General features: G+C 40.7%; 1 protein-coding gene across 1 annotated transcript in view; it reads right to left on the bottom strand.

Annotated features, from left to right (window-relative positions):
- LOC101845718 overlaps nucleotides 1-13,535 on the bottom strand; it is a gene marked incomplete at its 5' end in the record, with an annotated part of 46,114 nt that overhangs the window by 9,936 nt on the left and 22,643 nt on the right. Inside the window, 1 exon segment of the mRNA XM_013087574.2 lies at nucleotides 11,948-12,067. Coding sequence (XP_012943028.1) covers nucleotides 11,948-12,067 — 120 coding nt within the window.

The raw sequence follows: 13,535 nt of genomic DNA, 5'->3' as shown, positions 1-13,535 counted from the left end.
GGGGGGTGTGGAGGTAGGGAGAAAGAGGGAGAGACAGACAGAAAGAGACAGACAAACAAAAGGACAGACAGACAGAGATGAGCATAAACACAGGCAAAACAAGTGGGAGCATAATTCAGTACTAAAAAACAACCACACAATTAATGGAAAATTTGAGAGGCCAAGATGTTGTAGTCTTCAAACACAGTCCCCACAGTTAGTCTGAGTTAGTATGTCACCAGTCACCAGCAACCTGTAAGCAGAGCACTCCACAAGCAAGAACACAGTGTGTCAACAGAGGGTTTTTCTGACATTGCCTTGTAAAGACTCTAGTGCAGTAAAAAAATTCATGCCTTAACTTATCCTCAAATATCTCTTTAATTAATAATGTCACCCATACTTCGCACAGCATTTTGCATCAATTGGCGTAACTTAATCATATAATTCTTCCACAATAATTGAGGTCAGATAAAAAAAACTTTTCTTCATTTTCCTTAGTAAATTCATATAAAATACAATAAAATCTCTGTCAAATGGAAAATGGGATTGTTCACAGCACTACCCGCTTCTCACACACATTTTGCAAACACATATGACCTACGACACAGCAAAACTCGTTACAAGTGAACATATTTCTTGCACTAAAGATTCTCAAAACAGGCATTCAAAAAGCATAATGTCTCAATAAGAAAAAAAATGACGGACTTGCATTTAAAAGCGACATTGCCCCATCTGTAAACCTTTTAAAATCTGTAGAAACCATCCACTTGGATTTTTTTAGGATTCATTAAGGAATTTTATAGCATATACAGCTAACAGGAGTTACAAAAATATTGATCTAGTCAATTACCTTTTAGAAATACTACTGTAGTACATTTTTTTTACCGTAGATTGTTATTTTTTCGTAAAAGAGAGGGATTCATGATTTTTATATTCGAATCTCGCCTGATGCGGTCGTGAATCAAACCTGTGGAATTCATGATTTCATCAGTAGGCTTTATGGAACGCAGTGTTGTATTCACGGTTATAGGCAGTGTGTTTTCTCTTATTAGAGGCCCTGGTATGTTTAAAAATATATGTTCGCTTTTAAGCACTGACCCGAAAAATGCTGTTTTGAGGAAATTGAAGGTAAAGTTTTTACCCCTTGTTCAGTTTCATTAAAAGACAAGGAGAGTTTTCTCTATAACCAAACAAATATACACATCAAAGAAACCAAATTTCTCCTATAGGAAGGACAACGCACACTTTTGGTGTAGGTCAAGAATTCTGGAAACCCCCAAAATCTGGGTTAGCCCGCTTGCCCTTAAAAGCGACCAAATGAAAGCATGAAATATTGTTATACAACAGATTTTAAAAGACCAGTTTAAAACTGAGTATGAAATTACAGACTGAGTGAAACAGAAAGCTATTCATTATTTTATCACTATAAACATCTATCATTCTTACATGAATGGGATATTGTATGTAATTTATGAAATCAGACTCCTTCATTTGCCTGCTCTCTCTCTCTATCCTTCTTTCTCCAATTGTGCGTAAGTGTATGTCTTTTTTATTGGGCGCTGGGAGGCGGGGGGTGATTGGTTGAGAACTTTACTTGTATCAAACTTGTATACCCTGTCAATGACTGAATTATCATCTTTTATTATCTTACCCTTTTTTGTCTCTCAGATCTTGAAAATTACTCTTTGCGATTTTTAAAGGAGAATGATACAGTGGTGGGGAACTGTTTGTTAAGTTTTCCTTGTCTCTTGACTTTAGAAGACTCTCCCACTCTTCGTTAGAGTTCACTTCGCAAAGGATTTCTTCATATATATATATATATCAGAGGCTTCATATTGCATTAACAGTTTGGTTTTCTTTTTGTCTACCCAACCTGACAGTTTTGCGGACTGCAATTTTGGCAAAATCATGGAGGAAAATGTGATATAGGCCTACTAATTTCTCTTTAAAGGGTCTTCGTTGATTTCAATATAAAAATCACAGTTCTGAAAATGGCAACATAATCTACTGGGCTTTATATTTGTGTGTTTTATTTAAAGCCACCACTCAATGACACCATGCATACTATCTACTCGCATTTGAGTGTGGCTTCTAATAAGATTTTGTATTTAATTTCGGTGTTTGCTTCAGTGGAAAAGGCACCCACAGCATTAGAAATACATGCAATTTTGTGCTGATACCAAGGGGAGTACTGTATAGTACTCCTTGGCTGATACACACACACATACTCACACACACACACACACAAACACGCACACACACACACACACACACACACACACACACACACACACCCAAACACACACACAAACACACACACACACCCAAACACACACACACACACACACACACACACACACACCTGTAGCTGTATGATAATATATTGTTACAAACTTCTGAACTTTTGTACACGTTGAGAAAAAGTCCATCAAACAACTTGTGAATTCATTTGCAATCAAACCACCTTGTGCCTTGTGTCATAAGTAATAGAAGGCATCTTACGAGGTTGCATTGAAGACTATGTGCATGCTTTTGAAACAAGAGCTGGAGGAATTGATAGACAGTGCCAAAAGTACATCCTGAAGATTCACCTAAATCATCTGAAGGTTTTCTTGCCCAAAAGCAAAAGTTTTATCCATGGCGTGCCCTTTCTTTGTCATTTTTTTTACTGACATGTGAGATTCCCACTTTTAGTCTGGCTTACGTTGTCAAGACTTAAAACTCACGCACAATTCACATTGATCTTTTTTGGCTCACAGATCGACATGTTCTTTTCATCTAGCACATATTTGAGTAGTCTGACATACACGGCAGATTGTCCCTGCACTGTTCAGGCTGTATTGTAAAACCAATGAAGCTCCGACAGATTACAGAATCAGGGATCAAGATACTGTTTTCCCGAGCTTTGCTGTCAATAGTGGGAGGGAACCTACGGAAGCATGTCCGCAGATGTGAACAGAAACTCCTTGGCTTGCACGCCCCTTGTGGATTGTTCGGTGGTGCAGCTGGGTTCGGCTCTTCTAAAGCACTCTCTACAAAGAGCTGGAGAATCCAGATTGTCACAAACAAGTGCCTGAGGAAGTTCTTAAGGATCAAATGGACAGACAGTCACCAAAGAGGAAGTATTAAGCAGAAAATTTTCAGACAGAAGAAAGCAGAGGAGATGGATTGGACTGAGCATACCATCTGGAATTCAGGCAGCTACATAACAAAGAAAGTTTTAACTTGGAGACCACAAGTTAAACGATCAAGGGAAAGCCATGTGGAACCTGTAGAAAAGTCGCAGAGAATGATGAACAGAAAAGTGGAAAGACATTTTTAAAATAATATGAACAAGTTAGCCCAGGGTAGGGAATAGTGAAAAGTGTTTGTCCGTACAGGGTGCGCCTGGCGATGAAGAGTAAATGAGCCTGGTCATAGACATCAACATCCTGCAAACTTTGATCTTCTGGTCACTCTGTTACAGAAAATATACCCAAGTGTGCGTCTTTCAGCTAGGTGTATCGCATTCGCTTAAATTGTACTCTTTCGTGATGAGAAGAGTGTTGACATAGGTCTTTCTGTCTCCCCATGTCAAAGTCCATACAAAGACAATGATAGTTGGCTTTTGTCTTTTAATAGTGATTAGTCATTTGATTTGGTTGAGTAATCACATCTGGTTTTCAGTTCATTAACTTTTTTAAATAGTCCTCTCTCTCTCTCTCTCTCTCTCTCTCTCTCTCTCTCTCTCTCTCTCTCTCTCTCTCTCTCTCTCTCTCTCTCTCTCTCTCTCTCTCTCTCATGGAGGTTACAAAAAGCGCCTTTGATCAGCTCCAATGCATCGTGTACTTTGAATGACACTTATATTTCATAGAGGCCTGGTTTTTCTATTATTTCCGTGCTGCATTTTCTGCAGCTTTCTTTGATGTCCAAAGTGGTTCACATTGCTCGGCTTCGCAAAAGTCCTTTTCTCGTTAGGGAACTCTGTTGTCAAACAAGTTTAGATTGTGATACAACACGGAAATATACTACTAAGACTTGTAATTTGTACTGAAATGTAATTTTTTTTTTTCAAACGAGCAAGATCAAAATTGTATAGCCTACTACCAAAAGGGTACACACAATACACATTCAAATTTGACAGTCGTTGTGAAACAATACCAGTCTCGCATCTAGGAAACACATTTTAATCATGTGACAGAGAGGTTTTCTCGCAAAACACATGCAGTTGACATTGTAAACTATACTCTTTGACCTGGAAACCGCGAATACTGACCGACCATTGTGTTTGTTCAAAGCAGTCGCCCATATTTCAATGGTCTAAAGAGGCGTTCTCTGCGCCAACGAATCATAAACCGACAGATGAGATCGGGAATTCCACACAGGTGTGGGATTCAAAGATTCATCAGGCGACTTTCGGGGCACGGAGCTTATTCACGCAGTTTTCTTATTATGTAAGATTACACGTTTGATTTGTGATAATTAAAAAATAGTTTTACCGGGACATGTATCTCACTGAGCACTATCAAAATATGAAATATTTTTGAAAATTTGAGGAATTCACGGTTTTATTAGGCGACCAACGATATGTCAGAAGTAGCTAGGTGACTTTGCCCTCGATACTGTGGCTCCTTTTAACACATTACGGTTATCAAAGATGCAAAACCTGTAATTTAATATCTATCTTCAACAGCCCTATCCCCCGCCCCCCCCCCCCCCCCCCCCCCCCCCGCCTCCATGTACCCGGTATCGCCAGAAAATAAACTTTCACTGGACACTGGGTACACAATATGCCACTTCAATAATTGTCATTGGAGAGCACTGACAGCATATAAAAGTTCAACCTGGATCACGATGATGACGATGATGATGATGATGTTTTATTTTTGTCTAAAATTAAAACAAGACTCTCCCTCCTGCCCTGCTTACCAAAAGATGATGATGATGATGATGATGATGATGATGATGATGATGATGATGATGATGATGATAAGGACAGAGTTGACTTGTACTTAACTACCTTAACGTTGAGTCCACTTCTGGCGGAGAAGATTTTCCTACCTGTGGGGCTTTGAAAGCCATTTATAGGTTCATTTCCACATGTGGATGTATGCCGCTACTTCCTACTACTACTACTACGACTACGACTACTGCTACTACTACCACTACTACTTTACATCTACAACAACTACTACAACTACTACTACTACTACTACTACTACTACTACTACTACTACTACTACTACTACTGCTACTGCTACTGCTACTACTACTACTGCTACTGCTACTGCTACTGCTACTACTACTACTACTACTACTACTGCTAATACTACTACTACATGTATGACAACTACTAATTACCTATACAATGACAATAACAATTATATTAATATGATATGAAGGTACCTATACATGATAATATATTCACATCACTTCTTACAATAGCTTTCCCTTTTCTTTGGCCTTCATGATATAATGTTTCTCTCACGCACCATAGAGTATTGTGATGGTGGCGTATGTATTTCCATAGTGTTGTTCTAGTCTAATTATTGATATTACATTGTATGTTTTAAAATGCTCCTGACGAAGCCATGAGAAGGAAAAACGTAGAAACATTGAACGTATAAAATTTTTGAAAATCTTACAAATCTCCACCATTTTTTGTCCTTTTGCAGTCTACAATGATGATGATGATTTTTTTTTTTCGTTTCCTTAATGGGCCTGACGGACTTCACGAAGAAATCTTCAGGCGAGAGTGAGGCTATTTTTCGGCTCCATTGTCAATATGCTTAGCGGCACCTCCACTCGTCCAAATAACTCCATTCGAATTGCCATTGTTCCTGGACATTCAAACATATGTTTGATATCCTCCTTTTCATGGCTGCATCTTCGGCAAAATGGGCTGAGCTCTTCATTTACAAAGTTCTTATACCATCTTAAACTCCAATGATGGTCCGACCGCAGTCTCGCTAGCTCAACCTGGTCCCAGCGACATGTGATAGTTTTTGTTCCCGCTTATAGGAGTACCCAGAATACACATCTTCCAGGTGCTGGTACTTAGTTCTACATGGTGGGTCTCTGATTTCTCTCTTGATTATTGGAAAGACTCCTGTGTATGTCGTTGGTCGTCTGTCTCCCTCGATCTCTCTGGCTTCATTAGCAGCTTGGTCTGCTGCCTCATTTCCTTCTATTCCAACATGACTTGGAATCCACTGAATTTTTATTGTGGCTCTGGCTTCACTGAACTTGCGGCGCAAATCATTCATGTCCGAGCTGTTGCCCAGCAGCCCCTTGCAGAGGGACTGACTGTCAGTCAAGATCAGCACATTGGTCCTACTGTGGCAATTGTCGGCAATCCATTGTGAAGCAGACATCATTGCCTGGTATTCCTCGTCATAAGATGATGTAAGGAATGCACCTTTAGTTTTAATAATTTCTGTTCGTGGTGGTTTATCATTTATTATCACTACTGCTGCTGCTCCACCTTCGCGGTATCCTGTGACTGCCGATCCATCAGTGAAAATTGTCACATCCGCACCAACCTCTTTGATCACATCCTCAGGTGCTTCATGTGCCTTTACAGGATCATCACCTTTTCCTTTTACTCCTCTCAGTTCTGTCCGAATTTCGATTTCGCCATGGGTCTCCCATGGACAAGCTCTCACCAGATTGATCGGCCATCGATTCTCTGCTTCAGGGGGGAGGTGGTCTGCTAGATCGGTGCCCATCCTAAACCAATTTTTTCCTGCGGTTTTTAGGCTTGACTGCTTGATCAAGGGCTTTCTTTCTAGGACGGTTGTCTGGTAATCTCTTAGCGATCTCTATAGACTTGAGGCATGTTCTTTTTGTATGTGTGGTGTAATGCTCAGTTCTGGTCTCATAGCGCAGCGCTTCTGTTGGTGTTGTTTTCAGCTAACCTGATACAAGTCGGAGGGCTTTGTTTTGAATTCTGTCCAGGGCCTTTGCATTAGTCTCACTCAGCCAAGGCTGCCACGCTGGGGCAGCATAATCCAACTTGCTTTTCACAAACATCTGAGATATTTTCTTGAGCGACTCCTTACCCCAGCCCCATTTTAAGTTGCTGGCAGCACTGATAACCTTCATTTTAGAGATTGCACTTTTGGACACCTCCTCAATGTGCTTGTTGAAGGTTAGCTGTCTATCCAGGTAGACACCCAGCAGACGTGGAGTGGGGTTGAATGGTATATTTTTCCCTTCGATCTGAATTATTGGTTGCCACGTTGCCTCCTTCACCCATGTTGAGAAGAAGCACACTTCACTCTTGGTTGCATTCAAGGTAAGCTTCCATTCATTGCTCCATTTCACAACCATATCCACAATCAACTGTGTCGCTTCATTTGACTTTGCTCTCTTTGCGTGACTGGCCAGTATTGTGCAGTCATCAGTGAACATTGAGTAGATCAGCTTGGCGGAGGTTAGTTGTTGTGAGTCAGGGTTTGGGAGGGATTCTGCCAGGTTGTTTATGAAGAATAAAAACAGCAGCGGTGATAGTACAGCTCCATGGGGAAGCCCTTGCTTGAAATTCTGGCTCTTGCTTGTTTCTCCATTCAGGCGAACACGGGCTTGTCTGTTTCTCAGGAAACCATGGATCCATCTGATTGCACGCAACGGAACTCGCTTGTCAGCCATTGACAGTAATAGTCTTTCACGCCAAACCGTATCATATGCATTGGAGTAGTCCAGCAGGATTAGGACTGATCGATGGAATGTTGGCTTTTGTTGAAAACCATCCTCAATTCCTTGACAGGTTCTGATGATCTGGTCCGTGCAGCTATGACCTTGGCGAAAGCCTGCCTGAATATCTGCAATCAATTCATTCTTCTCTGACAGGTAATAGATTCTTTCAGCGTGCATCCTTTCTATAACTTTCACGACACAGGATCTCAAACTAATGGGTCGAAAGGATGTCATATCACTAGGTAACTTACCAGCTTTCAAGAGAGAAATGATAAGTGCCTTACGCCAGTCTTGTGGGCATGCTGCTTGGTTAAGCGACAGATTACATATGCTGAGCAATTCTTTCAATGCGAGTGGGCCAAGCTCTTTTAGGAAAGATGGTGGTATATCATTAGGTCCTGGAGCACTTCTTCTCTTCATTTGTGTTATGGCACGCTCCAGCTCTTTCATGATGAAGTCTGGGTATGATTGCTGTTCATCCTCGCTGTTCGCATCGTCATACAGTAGGCGCTTCAATCGGAGTTTGTTTCTTCTGCGCTCCTCTTGGGTAAATTGGAGCTGACTGATTTTTGCATAGTGCAGAGTTGGTATCTGGTGATCCATTTAGAGACTCGATGAAACTCCAAGTTTTCCTTTCGTCCAGATCATTTATCACGCCATTAACTACCTCCTTCCACTGGTCAGTCTTTGCCTCCTGGACAGCCTCTGTAACATCTTTGCAAGCTTGTAACCATTCTTCCCTGTGTGAGGAGATATTTTTTCTTAGCTGGTTTCTTTTCTTGATCAGTCCACGACACTTGGGGGTCATCCAAGAGTGGGATTTCTTGGACGGCTTCACCTTCCTGACATGCGCATAAGCTGCTTCAAGTAAGATGGCATTGAAACGTTGGACTCGCAGATTAGATCATCAGTTTCCGGTAAGTTATCCATCTTGCTTTCAATCTCATTTCGAAAGTCTGGCCAGTTCACTCCATTTCTTCTCCATCGCGCGCCTTTGCAAAGATTGATTGATGTTTAGTTGCACTGTTCACTACAATGATGATTGCAGAATGATCAGAACCACCGAGATCTTCATCATCCACCGACCATACACACTTGCTCTTCCAGACACTTCCACATAGGCGAGCTGCCAGCCTCTGTTGTTTTGTTGATTCAGGTGACAGAACCATCATTCAGGATGTCAAGCGATTTATGACACGCCCATTCAACTACATCTTCTCCTCGCGCATCCTCTTGCTGAATCTCATCCCAGACTGGGGAATGCGCATTGATGTCACCGCAAATGATGCTGGATGGCGACACTGGGATGCTGTTCAAATCAAGCTGGATGGTTTGACCTGTGCTGTTCTTGGGTGGGCAGTAGACATTAGTGGGAGTTATCCACTTTTTTCTGTCATTCTTATCCTGATGGTAAGCGATTCTGTTACTGTCTTCACCCTTCTATCCACTATTTCATACAAAAGACTATCTCTGATATAGTTGATCAGTCCTCCTCCCCGGGCCCCCTGTCTGTCTTCCCGAATCGCCATGTAACCTTTGATATGTGGGGTTCTTTGTCCTTTTCCGAGTTTGCTCTCTTGGATCATTGCCAAATCAATATCACGCTCCTTAAGCCTCATCTCGAGTTCTCCAACCTTCGTCTTTATACCATCGGCATTCCATTGAAGAATGTGTAAGCATTTCTTTTCAGATGACTTCATTTGTTTGGATATATCATCTATTGAAGCGTCAAGATTTGGCATAGGAGCCTCTGTCTGTGGGATTAGGGCATCAATGCATTTCCAACATGTCCAGTTGTTCAGACGTCTTTCATCTCTTCGTTCGTCATCTTGCAACATTCTGGTTTCTTGTGGCAACATTTCCCACACTCAATACACCTAAGGCGCTGAGAACCTCCATAAGTTTTACGGATAGTCTCATTGCAACTCAAGCAATATACTTTAGCAGAGCTTGATGGGATTCCTGCTGGTTGGTCGCTACCCAGTGGAGGCTCACCTCTGTGGACACGGCATGTCCATTCTTGCCTGGAGCTCCACCTACTGATACCACTACATGTTGGCCCTTTGTGTGTCCTTTCTTCACACCCCTCCTGATTACATATCTTAGCTTTTGGTAGATTGGCTTCGCTAAATGCAACCCCACACTCGCCACACTGCACCAGCTCCTCTGGTCCCGGGTTTAGTTCAATGTCACCTGCACGATTCAATCTGATCTTTCTGTATCCAGAGTAGATTGTGGTTTTTCCAGTCTTGATCTGAGGAACAGGAATGCGGAAGTCAGCGACTGGGAGTCTGCTCCCGCTCTCCAAAAACACGCTGGGACGTGCTTGTTGCCAAAGGACAGATCTTCTTGATGCCTTCTCCCTGATTGGCGAGTAGAGGTGCCTCTTTGCAGTGACTTTGGTGTCGGCTGCAGAGCTTCCCCATTGGATGCGGCTGTCTTCGTTGAAAACGGTACTCCCCATCATGAAGGGGACAGCTTGCCACTTTGAGTACATGATGATGATGATGATGATGATGATGATGATGATGATGATGATGATGATGATGATGATGATGATGATGATGATGATGATGATGATGACAGCGGTGCTTGACTAGGCATTCATTGGGGCAAACATGATAACAAACTTAATCACTCCTTAAAGGAAATAAGAACAGTAATTGGGGAGAGACATACTAACACCATGCCAAAAAAAGACAACCCGACCCCCTTCTCCTCCCTCCCCCAACCCAAATCCAAAATAAATAATAACAACAAAATCAAAAGAACAAGAAAGCTCTTGATTCATTGGTTTCCTCAAATGCAAACAGTTTTTAAATCAAAGTTGTTGGGGGGTTGTTTGCTTTACACATTAAGAAAAAACGGTGAATTGCCAGCTTCAAACAAGGACTAAGAAAAATAATGAAAGGTTTTTTATTCGGGGTCAATTCATTTTTAAAAAGCCAAAAAACCGAAAGATGTTACTTCAAACATCGGCAAACAAATGAAAAAAAAACCCAAAGCATTTGATTCATTGGTTCAGACACAAGCAAAAACTATCGTAAGCGTTTGATTTGTTGTTTTCAAGGGAACAAAAATAAATCAAAGCTATTGACTGGTTACTTAATGCATGACTCAGAAGACCTTCTCTGTCGCCTCAGTGCAAGCAGTCTTTGCTGAAAAGTTCTGATGCTGAAACACGAGATAAGTAGGCACACAATAACACTCTTGGGAGAGTTTTGAAATCATAAATTTTCTGCAATAAATGAGGAAGAAGTTAAGAAGCAAAGGTAAGAGAACGCTAATAATGCAACCAGACAGTGGAACATCCATTTGCTAACAGAAAAAAAAAATGATAGCTGTCGCAAATGAGTATGAATGTGGTGAGTCAATAGAACAAGGGGAGTTTTACAGCCATCTTAGATTGAAGGGAACATTTGTTTTAATGTATGTTTACCAGTAACTTCTCTTTAAAAATAACGATGACGGTGATGTAACTTCTCTTTAAAAATAATAATGACAGTGATGTAACTTCTCTTTAAAAATAATAATGACAGTGATGTAACTTCTCTTTAAAAATAATAATGACAGTGATGTAACTTCTCTTTAAAAATAATGATGACGGTGATGATGATGATGATCATGATGGTCATCATGATGGTGATGAGGCGAGGAAGATGCTGATTTATTTTTTTGTAAGCCTCTAAAGATCTAAAAAAAAGCCTATGTGGTGAAACATGGAGCCAGTTTAATAGTTATTCTTTAAATTATATATTATGTACCCGCATTAAATTGTTCTTTCAAATCCCAGATGATTCTCCAATTTTCCTACTACTTGATGATGACAATGAAAATAAACAAATATTAAAAAAGAAGCTTACGATGATAATGGCAATGACCCAGATGTACATGATGACAAAGGCTACAGCGATTATTTAAACAATAATGTCTACAACAAAACAGAGAAATCATTCGCCTTAAGTTCACTTTGACTTGATCTAATTTTTTTTTAAAATAATAATAACAAAAATAATATAATAATAATAATAATAATAATAATAATAAAAATGATAATAATAATAAGAGCATGTACATAGCCCTTCACCCTACCACAATATGCCGAAGGCTCAGGAAGTTGTCTCACTAACAAGGCAATCCCCAATGTCCAGATCAGATGCGGGAACAACTTTACATGGCCTATATCCACGCTCTACAGCATGCTCTAAGCACTTTGCAACTATTACAACTGTCTAAAACAATGTGTGTACTCAACAGCCTCACCACTGTGACGCGACCATGGTCAACTCACCTGTGACTATTGGTAAAAGTGGCGGCACGATGAATAAACACCTGCTGCTGCTCGATAAAGTACGAGTCCACAGGCGTCCGTGTGCGTGCCAGCCATAAGGCACTCTGATCTTCATCCCTCCTGGAAAATGTGTGCCTGGTTAGTTAGTGCAACACCTCATTTATAAGTCCAAAGGAACCATATACGGTTTTTTAGTGACATAGTGCAGCACCTCAATCACTAGACCAAAGGAACCATACAGTTCCTGAGTGACAGAGTTAGTGGCACAAAAACAGCAAATGAATGTGTAAGAACAATAAAATGGGATGAACACTTATGCAACATATCCCGATTTGAAGTTGCATCTCATGAAAATTGGCATGGAGTTACACATTGACAAAGTTATGGATGGCTCATAAGAAATAAAATTCTCAAGATTACATTTCGTGATGGTGGAAAAAAGAAAGACAAACTTTTGCTAAAGACAAAAACCATTGATGGCACATTCCAGCATATGATCCATTCTACAAAAGGACCGAATAATAGGTTTGAAAGAGCCCCTTGACCAGAACCCCATATTTAACAGATACATGCATACAATTATTGCAGACAAACTGTTCGCTGGGGTTTATCACAAAGGGGTCAAATCTTATTCAAGTCGATTTTCGTCCAAAAAGTGAGAAGGTAGCCCTGCTCCCCACCTCGAGCACATCCTACAGACTGGACTGGTTGTATTGGTGTGTACATCCCATTTAAGAAATGACTTTATCTAATACTGATGGCATTCTGTCTGGTAATACACTAGTAACACACTGCAATGCAGAAATAGTGATTTCAAACATACAGGCACAACAACATGATAGTTAATCAATTCAAAGTGGATATGATTTTATGCGGTTATAGGAATTATACAACTGTGTGAATAGATATTTTTTAGTATCATTAAAACTTAAATCTCAAAGGGAATATAGTTGAAGAATGAATAGAAATTTTTTTCATGAGGGAAATAAGTGGGAGTGGAAGAAGACAAGAAGGGGGCTATGGGGAAGAAGGGGGGTGGGGGGGAGGGAAAAAGAAATTGTTGGTGGGATTGTGGAGAGGGGAAGGAGAAGGGAGCGGGGAATCGAGTTTGCGCAGTGAGGTGGAATGGAGGGTCACCTTGATGAGTCTAGGGACTGAGACATCTTGAAACCATCCTTTGACTTCAGCTTTCATCAATTTTTTACTCGGTATGATGTTTACTTTGCGTATCATCATGTTAACATCATCCAAGTTGTGTGAGGAGTAGGAAACAGGACTCTCCCAGAGAGAGACAAAGAGAGACAGAGAGAGAGAGAGAGAGAGAGTGTGTGTGTGTGTGTATGTGTGTGTGTGTGTGTGTGTGTGAGTGAGAGATAGAGAGAGGGAGTGAGAGAAATTGAGAGAGAGATAAACAAAATTATTGAGAAGGGAGTCAAACAAGATCAGGCAAGCCAGGACACATGATTAGTCAGTACGAGCAACGTATCATCATCTGAGGAAGAGAAAAGGAGGAGGGTTTTTTTCCATTATTATCTGTTATAAGAAAAAGGTGGAAAAACAACAAAACTCTCAGAAATGTGACACTATA

The sequence above is a fragment of the Aplysia californica genome, unplaced genomic scaffold (assembly GCF_000002075.1).
Source record: "Aplysia californica isolate F4 #8 unplaced genomic scaffold, AplCal3.0 scaffold00604, whole genome shotgun sequence".
Lineage (NCBI taxonomy): Eukaryota > Metazoa > Mollusca > Gastropoda > Aplysiida > Aplysiidae > Aplysia > Aplysia californica.
Note: the sequence above shows the minus strand (reverse complement) of the source record. Positions and strands in the feature narration are given on the sequence as shown.